The 18,945-nt window shown below is 42.8% G+C and overlaps 1 protein-coding gene across 9 annotated transcripts in view; it reads left to right on the top strand.

Annotated features, from left to right (window-relative positions):
- Positions 1-18,945, top strand: part of LOC108267854 (adhesion G protein-coupled receptor L2) — a 143,265-nt gene that overhangs the window by 28,898 nt on the left and 95,422 nt on the right. For all 9 annotated transcript variants that reach the window (XM_053681549.1, XM_053681552.1, XM_053681550.1 and 6 more), the window contains one exon: positions 2,465-2,690. In XM_053681549.1, the coding sequence (XP_053537524.1) occupies positions 2,615-2,690 (76 nt within the window). In that variant the 5' untranslated portion in view covers positions 2,465-2,614. The remainder of the gene's footprint in view (positions 1-2,464; positions 2,691-18,945) is intronic.

Genomic DNA, 18,945 nt, shown 5'->3' with positions numbered 1-18,945 from the left:
AGCGTGGATTATGTTGGCAGCTGATCCAGACTTCCCATGTTTATGTGTGTGAGTGGGGGGGGGGGGGTATAATCATCTCATAAAAGTACTAAAAGGCATTTTGCTGGGTTTTTTCACACTCCTTTGGACGTCTGCAGTTGGTCTGCAGGCTGTATTTGTGATATTGCTAGCACGGGTCAGAGGCCACCAGTACAAAAAGCGAACCTCTGAACTTGAAATGCACGGCTTGCTCTGGCTCTCGGAGCTCGGAGCAAAACGTGAACGTTACTAATGATTTGTTTATGTCCTCCGCTTTCTTTATTCCAGCCAGTGTTTACACAGCTTAAATTTCTGCCAAAGTTCCCGCAAAACTTTCCTATTGTGTCTGGGTTTTAGTCATAACAATGGTCAGGGAACTATTTCGAGACGCACAAATGAATTCTTAACAATGTACAAGGCTCCTTTACATTTTTATAAAATAGCTAATGTCCACTTGTGCAGGATTAATTAATATTCAATAATCATTTTTTTTTTCAGATGAAATCGGTTCACCCCGAGTCCAGTCATGACTTATACAGTTGTCAATAATAACTAATAACAATGTTAATTTATTACGGTTCAACATTCGTAGCATGGAGGACCCAATGACTCCAAGCACGACGGAGTCTTTATGCTTTCACATATGCAGCGTTTACGCCGTTTGAAATGAACCCTGCTGCGTCTCAGGCTAACACAACCGGTCCGAGAGCGTCTCAGCGAAGTGGACTTGGTCGTCTTCCAAGTGAACTCTGCAGTGAGAGAGTGGTTTGACCCTAAAATCGACCCGACTGCAGGAAGTGAAGCAAACATGGCCTGTATTGTGTATTGTGTATTGTGTATTGTAATGTGCTCTGAAATAAAGAATAAAAGGCTGAAATGTAACAAATATCGGTGGTTTAATGGATAACAAGTCTGCCGTGCACCTCCAGGGTTGGTGGTTTAATTCCTGCGTCTACCCTGTGTGCGCACGCGAGTTTTGCATGTTCTTCCCTGGCCTCGAAGGTTTCCTCTGGGTACTCCAGTTTCCTCCTTCAGTTTAAAGACATGTATAGGCTGAGTGGCATTTCCAAATTGTCTGTAGTGTGTGAATGGATGTGTGAGCGATTGTGCCTTGCGATGGGTTAGCATCCCGTCCAGGGTGTCCCCTGGATCGTGCCCCGAGTCCCCTGCGACCTTGTGTAGGATAAGCGGTACAGAAAATAGATGGATGGAGGTGCGTTTTCTTTGGTGCTAACCACTAAGCCACCATGCCCCCTCCCCCCCTTGCAGTTCCTACTTATTCAGCAAATGACATAATGTCAGCACGGCTAAAATATCACTTCAGTACTTTATAGATCAATCAACGTAGACACATTAGCTGATTAAATCTACAGTATAACGTGGACCATATAGTTAAACTCAATCACTGTTGTCGGCTTATCGCTAACTGTCGATAACAAGACACGTGTTTATTGAGGCGTTCATATTTTCTACTACTTTGTAGCGTGGGCTCGGAAACGACGTAGTTCTTATTCCCGACGTCCCGCGTCAGAGTTAAGTCAAACACCTGGCTGACATGCGCTACGCCGCTTTTCATCTGAAGTCGTTTGTTCACCAGGTCTTGAGAGTCAGGCTCCGTTTTACACACATTATGTTTAGTCTGCGTAAATCTCGTAGTACGTGTTAGCGTCTGGTTTTGGGGATGGGAAAAGAAAAAAAATAAAGATCGCCTTTCTTCATTCGAACTCTAAACTCATATAGGAGATTTGATATCAATTCCATGCTCCTGGCATTGGTTCACCGTTGATGTTCATCAGTCATGACAGTGATTTGTTTGGCATATTGGAGAAAATCTGTGTGTTGTTTTGCGTTGCATCGAACTCGAGTGAACTCGGGAAAAACCGATTCTCATCTAAAAAGTCGCTGACTGTTTAATATTGTTTTGGCAGAGCCGAGTAATCCACATACGCTCGTTCGAGTCTGTTCCTTTAGGCCTTCCTTTGTATTCTCGTGTCCGTTTTTAAAATGACACCTGAAAGCTGAGTTGAATTAGACTCTTTTTTTTTTTGTTTTATTTTTTTTTTTATTCTGTACAGATGTTGCTCGTGGACATCATTTATTCAGTTCAGTTCTCCAGAGCGTTAAGAGCGGAGAGTAAAAGAGCCCATCAGATAGAGGACCATTACGGCCCAGCGTTTCAGCCAAAACAGTCCGCTGCATGTTTGCGTTGTTATTTTTGCACAGACAGAAATATATCGTTTGTTGATTTTAAACAGATGCACATTTTTTCCCCCGGTCGTCATTTAGTGTGTGCCGATCGTTTGCGTCTTTTACGTCGTACCGTGTCGCTGTGTAAAGTGTTAATGGGGATGGATTAACACAGTGAAACTTGGCTGTGTGGGGGAAAAGCAGCTGGCGTAACTCTTACCATTCTTCCGTTGTAATAATCAATCTATGGTGCTTTCAGATGGAAGATGACCGGTGAAGGTTTTCGCCGAACGACCGCTCGCTGACGTTCACCGGGCCTGGATACATTTTCTTCCCCCACGTTCGTTCCCTCTCATCAGTCTTCAAACAACTGTCATTGTCTGGCATCTGGAGGATCTTGAAGAACAAAATGGCTGCTTCACTGTGTAAATGTCCCCTGCTGTACGGCCTCCTGTTCCTTCTGGCCTTTTCTCAGTGCTCTCAAGGTAAGATTTTATTCCCTTTCTCTCTTCGCACGAATGTGGATTCGTGCCGTCAGACTTCCTGCCACACTCTCAATACACTCTCAAAATCATGGCACACACCTGATATTTATTTCACATTTATTTATTTTCGCTCGCAAAATGAGCGAGGATGCTAAATTCGAAGCATCTCATGCTTGTACCGCCGATGCGTTTAGATGTTGTTTATGGGATTAAAGGGGAATTTTACACTGCTTTTCCACGTTATCCTTAAGGGCTCGCAATCATACACTTTCAGTTGGGACTAATCCGGTTAAATCACGCAGATTAACTCGGAGGAACTGCCATAATGGCAGATGAGGTTGACTTCGAACATGGGTAATCCCCCCCTCCCCCCAATAATCACCCCCTTCTCCTGCATCTCGGCGCACAAAATGTCTAACTTGGCTGGCAGCCAGAATGACGAGTTTGGGAGGTGATACAAATGTTTGTAATGCTCTCCTAAGAAAACAGCGGCGTTAATTCATTCTCGCTGCGACTCCTCGAGTTTGATTAGTACGTTTGGTTGTAATTACAAGTTCGGCCACGGAACCCCCCCCCTTTCTCAAAAACACATTCGCACACGTACTCGCACGCGCCATCATCTCATCTCATGTTGATGTGTTTGCAGAACAACAATTATTTCTCCCTGCTCTTTCCCAGGCTTTTTTCCCCCCCCTCATTTTTTAAAATTTTTTTTTTTTAACAACAAAGCTGATTTAATCATACACGTGTGTGCCAAACATTGATTACTGCAAAACACAAGTAAAAGAGGCTCACTTTATAGCTCGTTCTCCACCCTCACACACACACACGCACACACACACACACACACACACACACTTTCCTTGTTTTTTCACACTGTTGTGGCTTTCTATTTTGGATGGAATTATTCATCATCGCGTTGGGAAATAATTCTGTTTTGTTTGGTGCGGAGCAATTGGCAGATTTCCCCTCATGATATTTGCGGAGCTGGCAGATTCCGAACTTTTCATGAACATAAGCTTTAAACCAGAAAATAAAAACATTGCTGTTGGATAAGAGCTAGATCTTTGCGCCTGCCTGTTTTTTTTTTCTCTCTCTCTCCCCCTTTAAAGCACTTCCTTTGGTATACAGGTTTTCAGTTCCAGTTGATGTGAAAGTTCCAAGCTTCGATGAATGATCATTCAGTCCGTCAATACAGGAATGTGTGTGTGTGTGTGTGTGTGTGTGTGTGTGTGTGTGTGTGTGTGGGTTTCACCGAAAACAATGTCTTATCCATCTACGAGCCATTTACCTTCCCCCAGCCTCCTCGCTAGACTTTTTGTTTTTTTCCCAAACATAAACCGCATTTCTTTAGAGGCCCTTTGCGAAAGGAGGCCTCTCGGTAATTGCGTCTCATTTTGTGGCTGATGATGGTCTTTGTGATCGGCTGTATAAAACCGTTCTTTTGAAAACTCGTGATGAAATTCTCAGTAAACGCTGCTTTCTCTTTCTTTCTTTCTTTCTTTCTTTCTTTCTTTTTTTTGTTTGTCGCTTAGACGCAACACCACACTTCATCATTTTAAGGGACAAATATTAGTAGGACACCAGCCCCCACTCAGGATGGCAGTATCTCCTTGTTCGGGAATCTCGGCAGTACGCCACACTTTGAGCGTTTATAGCTAGCGAGCCTTTGTGGCTAATAATAAAAAATATATAATCCTTCATAGCTACCTGACATGGTGCGACTTGATAATAACAGAGTGGCGCTTCAGAGTGCTTTTAACGTTCTGCTAAGTGATAAAAGGTGGCATTGCTGGATGCAAAGCCCCCTCCTACCCCTCTGTTGGAGAGCCCTAATGCTTGTCAGACGTACTCACAACTTTTCAGGAAAACTTAAACACGCCTTAAAGAGCCGGATCACGCTGGGGGATCCGAGTTCCTTAGCGATGGCCGAGTTCATATCTAGCGACGCTGACGTCACAGCACAAACACGGGGCATCCTTAAAGGTGTGTCTCCAGCATGACTCTGCCTCCTGCCATGCCAGTGGAAATCTGCATAATTACATTCTTTAAAAGCCTTTGTGCTGCGTGTGTGTTGTACCAGACACCAGGGCATGTTTCATTCGAAGCCCTGCAGCGTGATCTAGCTGCGTCGTTTGAATGGCCGGACTGCAAGGCCAGCGCAAAGATGGATGAAACAAATCTCCATCGTTTCAGCGTCGACAAGAATGAGCGCTAATTCCCGCAACCGATGTTTGTTATGCGTTTTCAAAAAAGGTTTGGATGGCAGACAAAAGGCTGGGAGCCGCCTGCTCAGCTTGGGTTCGGCTCGTTTGCCAAGTCCGTGTGAGCAGTTGGAAAGAAGGAGGTGTTTTAATATATTGTGGAAATTAAGGAGCTTGAGAATGCGATTGCAGCGGTGTAAACGGGTAGAAAACACCTGCCCCTTGTGACACAGATACCGTATTTCATGGCTGCGACAAAATATTTCCCTTTTTTTTTTTTTTTTTTTTTTTCGAAAATAAGCTGACATTCTCTTCAGTGTTTAACAGGATATTGGTTGTGCTACAAAAAATGTAAAAAAAAAAAAATTTTTTTTTAAAAATCACAGGGCGAACGACTAAAATCCTGTCAAAGAAACCAACAAGAGCATACAGAAGCCAAAGGAAACCACACGTTATTTGACACGACCAATGGAATTCTTGGAATTGGATCAGATAAATTTTTATGAACTTTGACTTGTAAAAATATATGAGGAAAAGCGTATTAAAACAGACTGCGGCTCCTGGAGGGGTTCCTGGTTTGCAGCCGGCAATGTTGACTTTATACACTATGGCTGTAAGGTCTAATAACCTCGCTTTCCTTCGAAAAGTCCCGTCACTGCGCCACTGAGAAGGGAACTTAACTCAGACTGCTCCAGGGTGCTGCACTGTGCCACCCCTATGTGCCCTACCGCTCAAATAAATCAGTGACCCTCCTGTTATTAAATAAAGCTTTTTAAAAAAAATTGAACGGAGAAGACCAGACCTATAAATCCACAACTCTCAGATGGCCTGACAGCACTTCCTTCCGAGAAGGGCTTACGGCTCGCTGGAGCTCACTAAGCAGTGGGCCAGTATTTCTAGTTCTCATTACAAAAAGAGAGTGAGCAATGCATCTGTTCTCCGCCATAAATGTCCACTCCGTCATCCTGCTTTTACGCCCCATTCGCTTTTGTTTTGTTGTAGCGTCTTTGTCGCCCAACGCTGAATCGTAAGGGTGCGCAATGGTGGCGTGACGTGAATTATCACCGTGTTGCCCTGAGAGATTCAGATCGGAGAGTTAAGCAATACACTGACAAACCAAGTACAAGCAGACAAGAAATATGATTTATCCATTTCAGCCCAGTGGAAATCATCCATGAAACAAGAACAGCCCTATCTGCTGCGCCGCAATCCGCCCATGACGGACTTGTTAGCACCGACGATCCTTTGCACTGTGACGGGCTTTCCAGCTGGCGTCGCTCGGCGTCGAGATGCAGATTCCTGTCGTGTCACCGAACAAGCTTATTCAGAACAAGACACGTCTTGTTTTCAGTGCACTTGTTTTGTAAAACTTCTCACTGATCTTTATTATCTCACCCCTCCAGCTGGAATTAAAGCAGATCATCACTTCCGCAGGAAAAAAAAAAAAAAAACATCCTGATTAAAATGTCTATCACTTCAAAGATCGACCGCTTTAAGGGCTTTTTCTAGTGCGTTTTTTTTTTTTTTAATTTTTTTTTTTTTTTTAAACGTGGCACCAAACGCGGCATGAAAGGCCTCGATTTTTAAACACCGAACCTTTCAGAGAAGGGGAAATAAAGTCACTTTTGAATAATAAAAGCCAGCTGAGTATGCTAACCGAAGTGTATTTAGGCAAATACACATAAAACGATTCTCAATATTCACTGAATCGTTTTCAGCTGACAGACCCGTTCTGCGATAGAGCGCTTTCTCTAACTCGGAACAAAGCCGATAAAGCGCCGCAGAGAATGAAAAATCATTCTGATGCACTGCAAGCAAAAAAAAAAAAATAATAATAAAATAATAATAAATAAAAAAGCTGTGAGATTTTTTAAACAATGCCATCCAGAGGAGCTATTGAGCTGACTGAGAGGAAATCTCTCTCTCTCTCTCTCTCTCTCTCTCTCTCTCTCTCTCTCTCTCTCTCTCTCTCTCTCTCTCTCTCTCTCTCTCCCCTCCTCCGTACAGGAAAATGAAACGCAATATCGGCCTGTATGTGGTCAATCTCAGATTTAGAGAGGAGTCAGCCTGAGCAAACTGAAATCAGCACGTTAAACCAGGAGGATTTAAAGGCCTGCCGCTCTCTGCCTCAACCCATCTTTATTATTTGTTTACATTTGATTGTAAAAGAGCTTGATTTTTACACCCGGCTGATGAACAGGCGCTGCACCGAAGGGGCCGCGAGCCACCGCTCTTGGCTGTTTGATTCCAGGGACTTAAGGCTCACCTTAAATCTTAACCCCGCCGTCACGGGCTCCGGTGTGTAAGCGACGAGTTTGCACATGAACACGTGCGGGAGCTTTTTCCACGGACCAGGGGTTTTCTTTAAGGCCTTCTGCGCGCAAAACAAAGCGCCGTCTCTCTATTATCCCCGCGATCGTCTTTGTACGGGAGTTTTAAAAATCCAGTAAAGCACAGAATACCCGAAAGAGCAATAAAGCACACTTTGACAGTAACGTCAGCTCCCCGAGTCACTTTTGTCCATCCTGTGCTTGCTTCTCTTTTGTCAGCTGCATTTATTTATTTATTTATTTTAATGCATAAGGAGACGCTTTTAACTTTAATCAAGTTGTCAGGATGCGCGCGCGACAACAGGACGCAACTGTGCTCGTGGAACAATATTTACACGACGCGAGGTTCGTCGGAGACGTGGTCGTGAAAGAAGGAAAATACGCCTTCATTTAATAACTGCCTCTCTTGCTGAGATTTCTTTATTAAGCTCGCGTTGTTGCGAGAGTGGGACAAGAGACGCATATATGGAAATGCTTGTAATGAAAATAGGCAATATAGATTTCCGTTCCGCCGGAAATTTCCTTCGCGGACAGCGTGCCGAAGACAACGGCGAAATGAAAAGCGCATTATGTTTCAGGAGGTATAAAATTAAATTGCCTTTTTTTTTTTTTTTTTTTTTTTTTCTTTTCTCCCTCCAAATTCGACCGTATTTGCTGCAAGACCCTATTGCCTTCATTCTCATAATGGAATCACAAAGCTTTAACTGGAACATGCGTTTAGACTTTAAATAGTCTATAAACCCCCACCCCCCTTGTATATATATATATATATAAACAGGCACACAGGCATGAATTAATTACCATAGAAGTCGGAAATACATCCGGTTTTATGTATAAAAGAAAAACATATTGTAACATTGTAACAGTGGAACGCTAATTGGACAGAGGCGCGGTTTCAAGGCCGGGTCGATCTCGTCGCAGTGTGGCATGCACTGTACTCGTAATTCATGTGGGCTGCAGCCAAGCATGATGTCTCCTTTTCTTCCTGAGCAGGAGTGGAAGAAAAGGTCACACGGGCAAGGGTCACCTGCTAACAAAAGAATCGGAAGGACTGGTTTGCAGGTAAAAACATACCCTGATAATCCGGCCCACTGCAGCTCAAGAAATGCAGCCAGCACTCCGTGAAAGGGGAGGGAGAGGTGAGAAAGTGTGCTTGAACAGAAAAGAGAAAAAACGCACAAAGGCTGTTCTTGTTTGATTTTCACTGTCACCGTTGACCTCTCCATGTAGCATATTCCCTGAGTGAGTGCCCGGGGCCGAGGGGCCGACTCCGCCGTGCATTACCGAGAGATCCGGCCTGTTTTTCATTTCTCTGCTTCTGCGATGGTGTGTGTAAGGGGATGATCACACTTAACCTTTATGTTCTGTTGCCATTTCCAGTGAAATGGCAATGTTTTTCACTTAAATGGAAATGGTGTTTCACTAAAACGTGCAGTGATTTGAGTGGTCTGCAATTAAGACGAAATTCACACGGCGGTAATTATTTTTAGCCGAGAGTAGCGATGAAAGAAGAGGAGACGTGAGTGTTAATGATGAGACGGCACAGTATAAAACATTTTTACAAAGGTAATTTACACGGTAACACTCACACCTGAACACACACCTGCCGTTACCTGGAGCATCCGTTTCAGTCTGTGGTTGCCAGTGCCCTGTTCTTTACCACCATGCGCTTGGGAGGTGGAATTACCCCCCCCCCCCCCCCCCCCCTCCCTCCAAACCCCTATTTGGGGGGTATTTCTATTGATATATATAATATAATACTAATAATTAACTAATACTAATACTGAAAAAATTGACATGAGATTAACACGAGTTAAAATAATACATGGTCATTATTTCCATATTTAGAAAATATATTGAGAAAAGGGGGGGGGGGTTTATTCAATACTAACAAGAGGGTTCAAATCATTTTAGTTTTTTTCCAGCTTGGCCTTCCACTTTCCATATATGGTCATTATTTCCTGTTGTAATTAATTAGTCCCACCTGTTACATGTTAGTTCTGTCTAGTATTGAATCCTCTGCTGTTTGTCTCGTAAAATGCTAAACTGCTTTGATAAAAACTGTATTATCGAGCACCAATTCGAGGTTTTTACGTTTTCTTTGACCCTGGTTTGTTTTTTTTTGGTTTTTTTTGTTTTTTTTGCATATAGGTTGCCCAACGTTTTTGTTGGCCTTAGTTTTGATCAGGCTTCCTATATAAAACCCGTTAAACTGCCACTTTTGCGTCCCGCCTCAAACTCCTACGCCTGCACACTACACAGGGATGCTCACAGAACTAGGCCAGCTGCAATTCTGGATTTTATCCCCCAACCCTCCTTCCAAAACCACCTGGATATTGAAAGGAAAATGGCGAGGGACCCTTATAGTACCCCAACGTTCCACTGACATTTAAATCCCACGTATCTGCAGCAGGCCTCTCGATTTAGACGTTCGTCTGTCTGCTACATGCAGAGAGGCTCTTCTCGAACTCCAACAGGGATTCAGAGAAATCCTCTTTAAAGTGCAGCTCAATACAGCATTCGCACTTTGGGGTTTTTAAAAGCTTTTGCACGTAATGAAAATCAGACAATATGGAGAACTCTCCGTGTTACCCTAACGCGGTAGATTATTAACATTCTTAAGGCCCTGAGCAGTTTACACATAACATGCTTTGCTTCACATGGTTCACAACACCCCCTTTCGGCGTCACGGTTCGATTCATCTTTATTTATTCGGTAATCTGCAGGACACACTTGGCAGACCAAGAGGCCCGCTGAGGGTTTAATAAGAAACGTAAACAATGACCTATGGATCAGTTTTTAATTATTAACTTCCTCCGGTTCCGGTCTACTCCGTGAGTATCACACTGTCATAAGGCCTGCGCCTGTGGGGCACACGCATTCCAACATGACACTGTTTCTTCAGGTGTCTCCGACAGATGTTTGCCTTTGCAGCCGTTTGATTTTTCATCACCCGCTTTAGGTTAGGTGGTAGGTTGTGCTGCTAACTCGCGTATCTCCAAGGTGTTAATAACTATCCAAAAGTGGAGAGCTCTCGGACGAAACAGATTTCAATTAACACACATTTCAACTCATCATGGAACACTGACAGATGTGCGATTCGATCCTGCGGTGCAGGATTCAATTCTGCCACGTGTGCTCACTTTATGTTACAGTGCTTCATTACATTCACCATCTGTGAAAAACTAATAATGTAATTATAACAGTACAGCATAGCTTGGAGCATCCCAAAAACCCTATAGATTATAGTTTTTAATTATTAATTTTACCACGAAGTAAATGAGTAACTGTGATTAAATTTCATTCCAGTGGCACCACGGGGTTGTTGTACAACACATTTTTCATACGCGCTATAAAGTGTTAATTGAAATTGTGTTTCGTCCAAATGAACCGGAGACACTAATCTGTAGTTAAAATGATCTCATTTAATCTCATTAATGCTAACAGCCTCGAAGAGCGTCCGTTTATTATTAGCACTTTTAGGAGTTAAGGACACCTCCAATGGCACTGATGCTGATCCTGAGATCTTTGAAATTAATTGTTCATGTGAGACTTAACGGTCAAATTAAAAAAAAGTATATATATAGAAAGGAAATGCCTTATTTAGCCGCATGAGATCTTTCTGGTCTGGAGCTTCATTAATAGATGATAATCCCTCACTGTTCTGCAGGCTGAAAGAAGCACTCAGGTCAGATGTCCTGTGTGCTGCTGAAACACGAGTCTGGTGGTGATAATTTACAGCACTTACCTTTAGTCCGGGCTTATTCGTTTTTGTTCAGAGTACAGCACTTTATTTTCTTGGCCAAACGGATTATCAGTCCTCTCAATATAATGAGAAGAGTTTAAATGATGTGCAAAAGCAGAAAAAACAACAAAAAGTCCACTGCGATTGAGGCTTGTGAGCTGAATATGAATATGGTGGAATATGGAATAAGTTTCCATAATAAAGTTTCCATAATAATGGAAAGTTTCAAATTAAGGATTCGTTTTATAGAGATACTGTTACCAAGTATCAGTCCAAAGCCACGCTCATTTACTTGTACTTGTAAAAAAATGAAATAAAAAAAAGCTCCGATACCAACATCCGATACCAGGTGATGGTATGTCATGTAAACCGAGCGTATGTTGTCACAGACGATACTAAATAACCAGGATCTGAGGGATGTTTTACGACTTGGCAACCAAAAGAAAAAGTGTGGTCTGTGAAGATATCGAGAGGAGGAACTGTATCATCTTCACACAATCCAAGTAATCTGACAAAACATCTGAAGCATAACAATGAGCATGAGGAGCTCATTGCCAGCAGAATACAGCAGCAACCAAGTGAAAAATAACAGCGCTAACTCAGTATGTCGTTCATGATGATCAGACATTATCGGTCATTGACGACGAGGAATTCCAATGCAATGAAAACGAAACCACACTTAACTACTTATAGCTGTACGGGAGGGCTTTTCCAACGTGCGACAAACCCTGCTTTTTTTCCACTACAACCCTAGTTGATCCACGGTAACTCATTTAGCTAGCTAATGGATGTCACGATAAATCAACGCTCCAAGTTATAAAGAACTGTTACTAAGAAAATGCCATTGCTGCATCCCAGCTTTAAAGCTCTTTCCCTAGACTTGTACACAAATGGTAGCATGACTAAAATCTACTGGTATGTCTCAATGAGCTCCCTAGATCAGTAGTCAAGGCACCCATCAGTGCGTCGGCCATTTTAAGGGCTGTCTCAATTGCAAAATCTGGAACGTTCGCTCCTATAAAAAAATCCCACAATGCACCGCAAAAACCAGGGAGCATCGATGGTCACTATGTTCCCTTACAGGAAATGACATCATGCTTTCTGAAGGCTCTCAGCTCAAAAAAATAAACGGGAGATGAACTCTCAGCCAACTTTGTCTACAAATGTAAGTAGCGTGTTATCATTGGTGTATCTCTATAACGATTTCTCACGTTGGGAATTTTTAACTTTCTTTGACGCTCTATATACGGTTCGTTTGAGTCTAAAAACTTAAAGTGCCACATAAAACTTAAATATTTTTACGTTTGACATTTTTTTTGTTTTACAACGCGAATTTCAGTTATCAGTGTCCCAACGTGTAGCGAGCCAGGGTCCTTACCAGTGCCTAAACACATATACTGTTTCACTACCGACTGAGCGAGGGAGCTGGTTGAGACCTACCCTACCTCTCAACCAATCGCTCTATTGATCAATCTTGCCTGCTTTTAATATAGTTGTAGGTTACTGCAAAATACAACAGTTCCCCCAATTTTGTTTTAGAACTACTAAGTATTATCCCTTCGGAGAAGCAGGCACAATAAACTAAAGCCATCTCATTTCCCGGAACACTTCTAATGATTGTAATTTCTATGAGGTTTTGTGATGAGCCTTATTATGGATTACCTTCGTAATCCTTCGAGGATTAGAAGCGTGGGGTTCGTTATGATTCATCCTCTGCTCGGGAAGCTCTCACAGCCGGCGTGCAAGGTAGTGGTGGAGGTGGTAGACATGGTAAGTGACACCTGTTTAAAGCGAGAAGATATTTTGAACTTCTTGCAAATGATCAATGTTTTCTAGTTAGACTTTCCACAACTTGTCCGTCACCCAAATGATATATATACGCCTCCTTCCCTCTTTGCTTTCATTATGGCAAATGGTGTCATCAGACATGTTATCACCTTTCGATAAGTTGTTTTGAAGTGCGGTGAGTCAGCCGTAACCTCGAAGCAGCATTTATTTGGCATGAGATATATGCCACCCACGGCTTTTCTGCACGACGAGAGGTTTGCTCGAGATAGTGGCCAGTGCTGGCAGGCCTCTCTCACCTTTACCTGCAAATTTTAAGCTAAAAGCAAGTGGATTCCAGGAACTCACAGCGACACGACCTGCATTCGTACTGGCAAGTTCACCTGAGCGTTATCCTCTGCCACGCTTAGCTTCAGCCGGAGAAGTAAAAGGGGGAGAAAAGCCCACTTCTCGTTCAACAGACACGAATCAACATGCACAGTATGAGCAAACTGTCTGTCACGCAGAACTTGTTGTTTTGCCAAGGTGTGTATCGTAGATATACGAAGAGAAAAAACTTTTGTCATGAATACAAATCAAGATTGACTGGAACCTGAGACAAAGTCATTGTTAGCAGCATGTAAGCTTGGTTGGGGGAACATCAGCCTCAAGAAAATGGACTCTGGCCACAGATCGAGCTCCCGGGTTTTTCTCCATTGCTATTTCCGAACGCATATATCGGAATTTCAGAGTTCTCAATAGCACCTCGACGGGAAGGCTGGTTTTAGCCTTCGGGGTTAGTCATCTCATCTCTTGGCTTCCTACTGTAACTGCTTACCACAAGGTAGTGCAGCATGGCATGAATGTTACATGAGATGGCAGGGCAGCCGCACTGTGCCTCTGACATGGCTAGACGTTTCCTCAGTGTAATGCCAGTCCTCTGCTGACAATTACCCCCTCAAATCCAGGCTGTTCACATTTATTGTGGGTTAGCAGCTCACCCTAATAGCACGCCATTATGCCATATATTATTACTGAAATAGTCCAAATTGTTTTGGTGCCATATTTTACTTGTCCAAAAGTGCAGAGTTGACGGTTAGAAATTGGAGGTATATCAGAGTAAAAGAGCATGTATCTGCCCCCCTCCCCCAGCTAGATACTTTGGGATATGTTTATGTTTTTTTTCCTTTGTGCCAAAGGGATTTAGCACACTGATTTGTGGAATTAATTCGAGCCTTGTTGATCATGTACACAATGCTTCTTTCTGAGACGTAATTATCTGCTGTATGCCAAGTTGAGCTAAGTCTTGCACCGAAGCTGAAAGAAGCTGAAAAACAAACACTAAACACACTCTTGATTTCCCTGCCTTCTCTAAACCGCTTAGAAACTCTTGACTTCATCTCATGTACAGTATTATAAGCTCTCCTTATTATGAAGGCTGGATTATGAAGGCATGAGTGCGATGGAGGTAGTGCTTAACTCTCAGACTCCCCTTTTCTTCCAAAAGATGTTGCCGGCTGGTAATATTGAGAATTGAATGACAAAGAAGACAAACAGTCATGAGGAGTCCCCGCTGTGCCCACAGTGGGGCCTCTCATCCTCCTTTAAAAAGACAACACTCCCTCCCTCTCTACATCCTTTCCCTTGAGAAATGTCTCCAGCAGTGGTTGGAGTCTAGGACAATGGTATAAGAACCCCAGGGAGACAGAGGGGCTGACTGCCGACAGATTTGCATGCAGCTGTTTGCCGTTTCCACAGCCACAAAGACCAATCAAAAGGGGCGTTAATAGAGAATGACAACCGTTACCCAATGCCTGGAGCCTGTGTTTGGGCTAGACCTCGCCCACACTGTTTGCCAAGAAGCGATGAGCATCAGATTTATCCGCTTCCCAGCACTATGTGGCATGCTGGTTCTGGGGATACAGTGTGAGAAGATCCCTGTGGGGAGCATGCAGCTACATCTCATTACATATAACATACTACATTCTACATCGACTTATCGGAGACGGGATTTTCTCTAAAAGGGATATCAATTGCTTCCTCAAAAACAAGCCATGGATTTCTAAGAGCATCAAGGTTATCTTGATGGGAAAAGGGTGGGAGACAGAGATGAGGCCAAGCACGTCTAGAAATATTTCAAGGAAAGAGAAAAAAGTGGAACAACTGAAAGAAAGACAAGGGAGGTCTGGCAATGTATGAGGATAATGACAGGATATAAGACAGTCAGAGGGCTAAGGGGTGGAGTGGATAAAGGAGAGGGCAAACAAGTTTAACCTATTCTTTGAACAGGATTGATGCCCCTCCCTCTCTGCCGACAATAACCTTGGCCACCGACCTCAGTCCGTGGACCTAGCTCCCTGTCCTTAATCGACTTTGGTCCACTGGCAGCTCACATAAATCCTCCCACACCTACCCCACTCTGGTCCATGAAAGAGAAAACAATTTCTTGCTCCAGGAATATCATGGACATGGTCAATACCACATCTAAAAACACACCCAGTCTATCCGTCACAGCCTTACAATGGGGAAGGGAGTCGAACATGCCTAGGTGCCAGATAACTTAAACCCTGTACATGTAATCTCGCAAAGGTCTGTAATGAAGTAGTATCATCATGGAAAACCTCTTATATTATACTGTACATCAGGGGTGTCCAATCTTATCCAGAAAGGGTCAGAGTGGGTGCAGGTTTTCATTCCAACCAAGCAGAGAGTCTATTGAAAGCCAAGCTCAACTGATTAAATAGGTGGGATCAGGTGTGTCTCCTGTTTGATTGGAATGAAAACCTGCACCCACACTGGCCCTTTCTGGATAAGATTGGACACCCCTGCTGTACATCATCACCATCGATGTCCCACAGTATGAAAAAAAATCTTCAAAAGTCTGGTCTTACAAAACCTCAAGACTTCACCTACAGATTACCAAGATCTGCTACAGTTTTCATATCACATAGATTTGAGTGATGCCATTTTCATATCTGTATTATATAGTCTACTCTCACAAGGACAAGGTCATGCGAATCACGTTCTTTAACCTTTCCAGTGCGTTCAACACCATCAGCCCACTCTGTTGGGCGAGAGCTTAGCTCACTCAATCCAGGTTGGTGATAGCGTGATGAACTGGCTGTTGGATTATCTCACCATGTGGTCACATTTTGCTCGCCTTTCCAGCTGTACCTCGGACACGATAACGTGCAGGACAGGAGCCCTCGTAGAGAACTGCTCGGTCTCGGTTCTCATGTACATTCTACACATCAGGCTTTTAGTGCAACCCAGAATCATGCCGTTTCCAATAGATGCAGGAGGAATACGAGACTACTGGTGAACAGTTTTACCGAGTGGTGTAAAGAGAATCACCTCCCTCCCGCTCAATACCTGTAGGACAAAAAGAGATGGTGGTGGACTTTAGAAGGAATAAAAGATCACCACCTCCTATTTGTTTTCAGGGCACACATGTGGAGGTGCTGCAGTATTACATGTTCCTTTGGGTGCACATCAATGATCAGTGGGACTGAGGGGACACTCAGGGGTACTCCTCAAGAAGAATGTATGACGGGCTATTCTTTCTGAGGAGAACTGCTTCATTTATTGTGCACAGTGAACCCCTTTATTCCGACCAGTCCACAGTGGCGATTGTCCAGGGAGTGGGCATATAAAAAAAGAAATCCGGACTGATATAATGACGAGTGTGACGGAGAAACAAGACGTGACTCCACCCATTTACTACACAGTAGTATCGTAGTATAGCTCAGAAATCATTTCAGTCACCAGTTCATTCCTTCAAAGTGCAATTTTACATCCACAATACGTGTTCTCACAACTATATGTAACCCCCACCCCCCAATCCCCCATCTGCTACCTGTCACTGAACTAAATGCACTTTACCCCTACTTTGATTATCTGTAAGCGAGAACACTTCATTATCACTGTTGCATAGTGCTCAGGATCATGCATACACATGCGATCAATATTCATTCATTTGAGTAGTGCTTCCTGTCTGGGTTTAAGATTAGGTCATACAAGGTAATAGTCATTCTTTCTTTTGTCTTAAGGTCAAAAGCTGTTCTGTTCGTCAATAAACAAAAACAAATTAGGCGCCATTAAAACAAACCTTTGGTTGTCCCTGGCTGTGAGCACCGAAACGATCTATCATTCGTTCATCGATTCGTCTTCAGTAACCACTGTGTGCTGGCCGGGGTACCGGTAGTTACTGAAGCCCATCCCGGGAACACTGGACACGAGGTGGGAATACACCCTGTATGGGACGCAATTGTGCCTCCAAGAAAACTAATTATTTAATGACAATACTGTACCTTCATCTTACCATGATAATAGACAACAATGGCCTTTTTCTCCCAGTAATATAATAATACAGCGTTCTATGCTCTTGCAGTATCAGCAGTATTCATTATAATGAACACAACAAGACCAACAATCAGCAAAGCTACACAAAGATAAGCATGAATTCTTATTCTCACGGGTACTCATGGGTACCAACTAACTAATAAATAATTTACCAAAGGTGAAACTGATGAAATTTGCACATGCAACATTTTCAAAAGCAAATCTATAGCACTAATTAAAAAAAATAAATAAATAAAAAAAAGAAGCCACTATATTTAACATCCAGCATGATGGCCATGACCAAATAATTGCAAATCATCTGCTATTTCCCAAACCCCCTTAGGTTACTCGCTCATCAGATGGGCTTTTTATTCAGCATAATCACCAATAAATTAAAATGAGCTAAAATAAGCATACAATAAGCATTTTAAGCTAGATATAAGCTAGATATTAACCACAGTTAATTCTATGGTGGCTTAACCAGCTATTGTTTATCATCCGCCGTCCAATATTGGAAGTTTAGCGCTCTCTTGTTCCTGTTCTTTGCTTAGTTTTCACTTTTGTGCTCCACTTTTATGTTTGTTTGGCTGCCAGGGTGTTTTCGAGCAGAGCTGAATTGATCACATGATGAAATCAGGTGTTTGACATCATCACACACCGGCCCATTTCCCATTCCTGGACGTATTTACTAAATCTCAATGGGGGAAAAGGGCAAACTTTTCACAGGATTAAGACAAAATATGTGATATTTCATCAAAAAAAAAAAAAAAAAGAGATTTTAATCTATATGTTAATTTTAAAGAACCTTTAGATGTAATGGAAAAGACCAATATAATAATCATGAAGTAGATGTATTTGGCTAAGCTCAGAGCTTATACAGCGCTGTAAATAAGGTAACCGCAGTCCCATGAGCATAGAGTTGTGCCGGCTGTGGGTCCGCTGGGTTTTGGCAGTTGCACAGGCTGCATTTTGGTCCTTCTGCACACTGATTGGTTCTTCCACTACCATAAGACCCAAAGTCTCTGATGGCGTACTACGCCCTCTCACTCATTGTCCTCATTCTTTTATCAAATGCAATAATCTGAGCTGTTGTGCAACTTCCAATTTCAAGTATGCTGATAGGAAAACAACATTTGTATAATAGAGGGTGCTTACGGATCAAACAAACGAGAGCGATGTCCAGAATGTGCTTCATTGTGCCACTGTACTGGCTGCTGCCTGCTTGCCTGAGCTCAATAGGCAGCTTAGAGAGCGGGGCAAAAAGAGTCATAAGAAAAGCTACGATTCCCAGCCAGTGACCAGAATGCCTGATAAGGTCTGTGTCAATAGGCTGGGAGAAGAGGGATCATGGCCAATTATGTCAATGCCAGGCCAGTTGCCATGGCAAATCAGATTGCGCATTCCATGTAATATATTATTTACCATCAAGGGTACCCTGCTTAACATAATTTAATTTAAAACAGAAATGGAAATAAATAAAGATAACAAACTCATTTGGCTCAGACTTCAGTGTTGCTTCTTTCTTCTTGGGTTTTATTTTTTTCCCTCTTTATCTGTGATTTTAACTGCTGCTGGCTAAACAGACTTGGCCAAGTTTGTAGAACTATGCAGGTACTCTGAATTAACTGGTGCTTTTGAACAAGAGAAAGGCCTACAGCCAATTCTCAGACTATTTTTTTTTTTTTTATATATACAAAAGGAATACGGTAGCATACAGAGATCTAACACAGCCATACAAGGAAAAATCCACAACGTTCTTGGCTCAATAGGAGTTCAGTATTTGGCAGGTTCTGCGATTTTAAGACAACGTACATGGTGACCTTGCCACTTGATTTGTTATAAAGCGGTAGTTGGAGGCATGTTGGCTGAAC

This window comes from Ictalurus punctatus, chromosome 7 (assembly GCF_001660625.3).
Source record: "Ictalurus punctatus breed USDA103 chromosome 7, Coco_2.0, whole genome shotgun sequence".
Taxonomy (NCBI): domain Eukaryota; kingdom Metazoa; phylum Chordata; class Actinopteri; order Siluriformes; family Ictaluridae; genus Ictalurus; species Ictalurus punctatus.
This window is presented reverse-complemented; position numbering and strand designations above follow the sequence as displayed.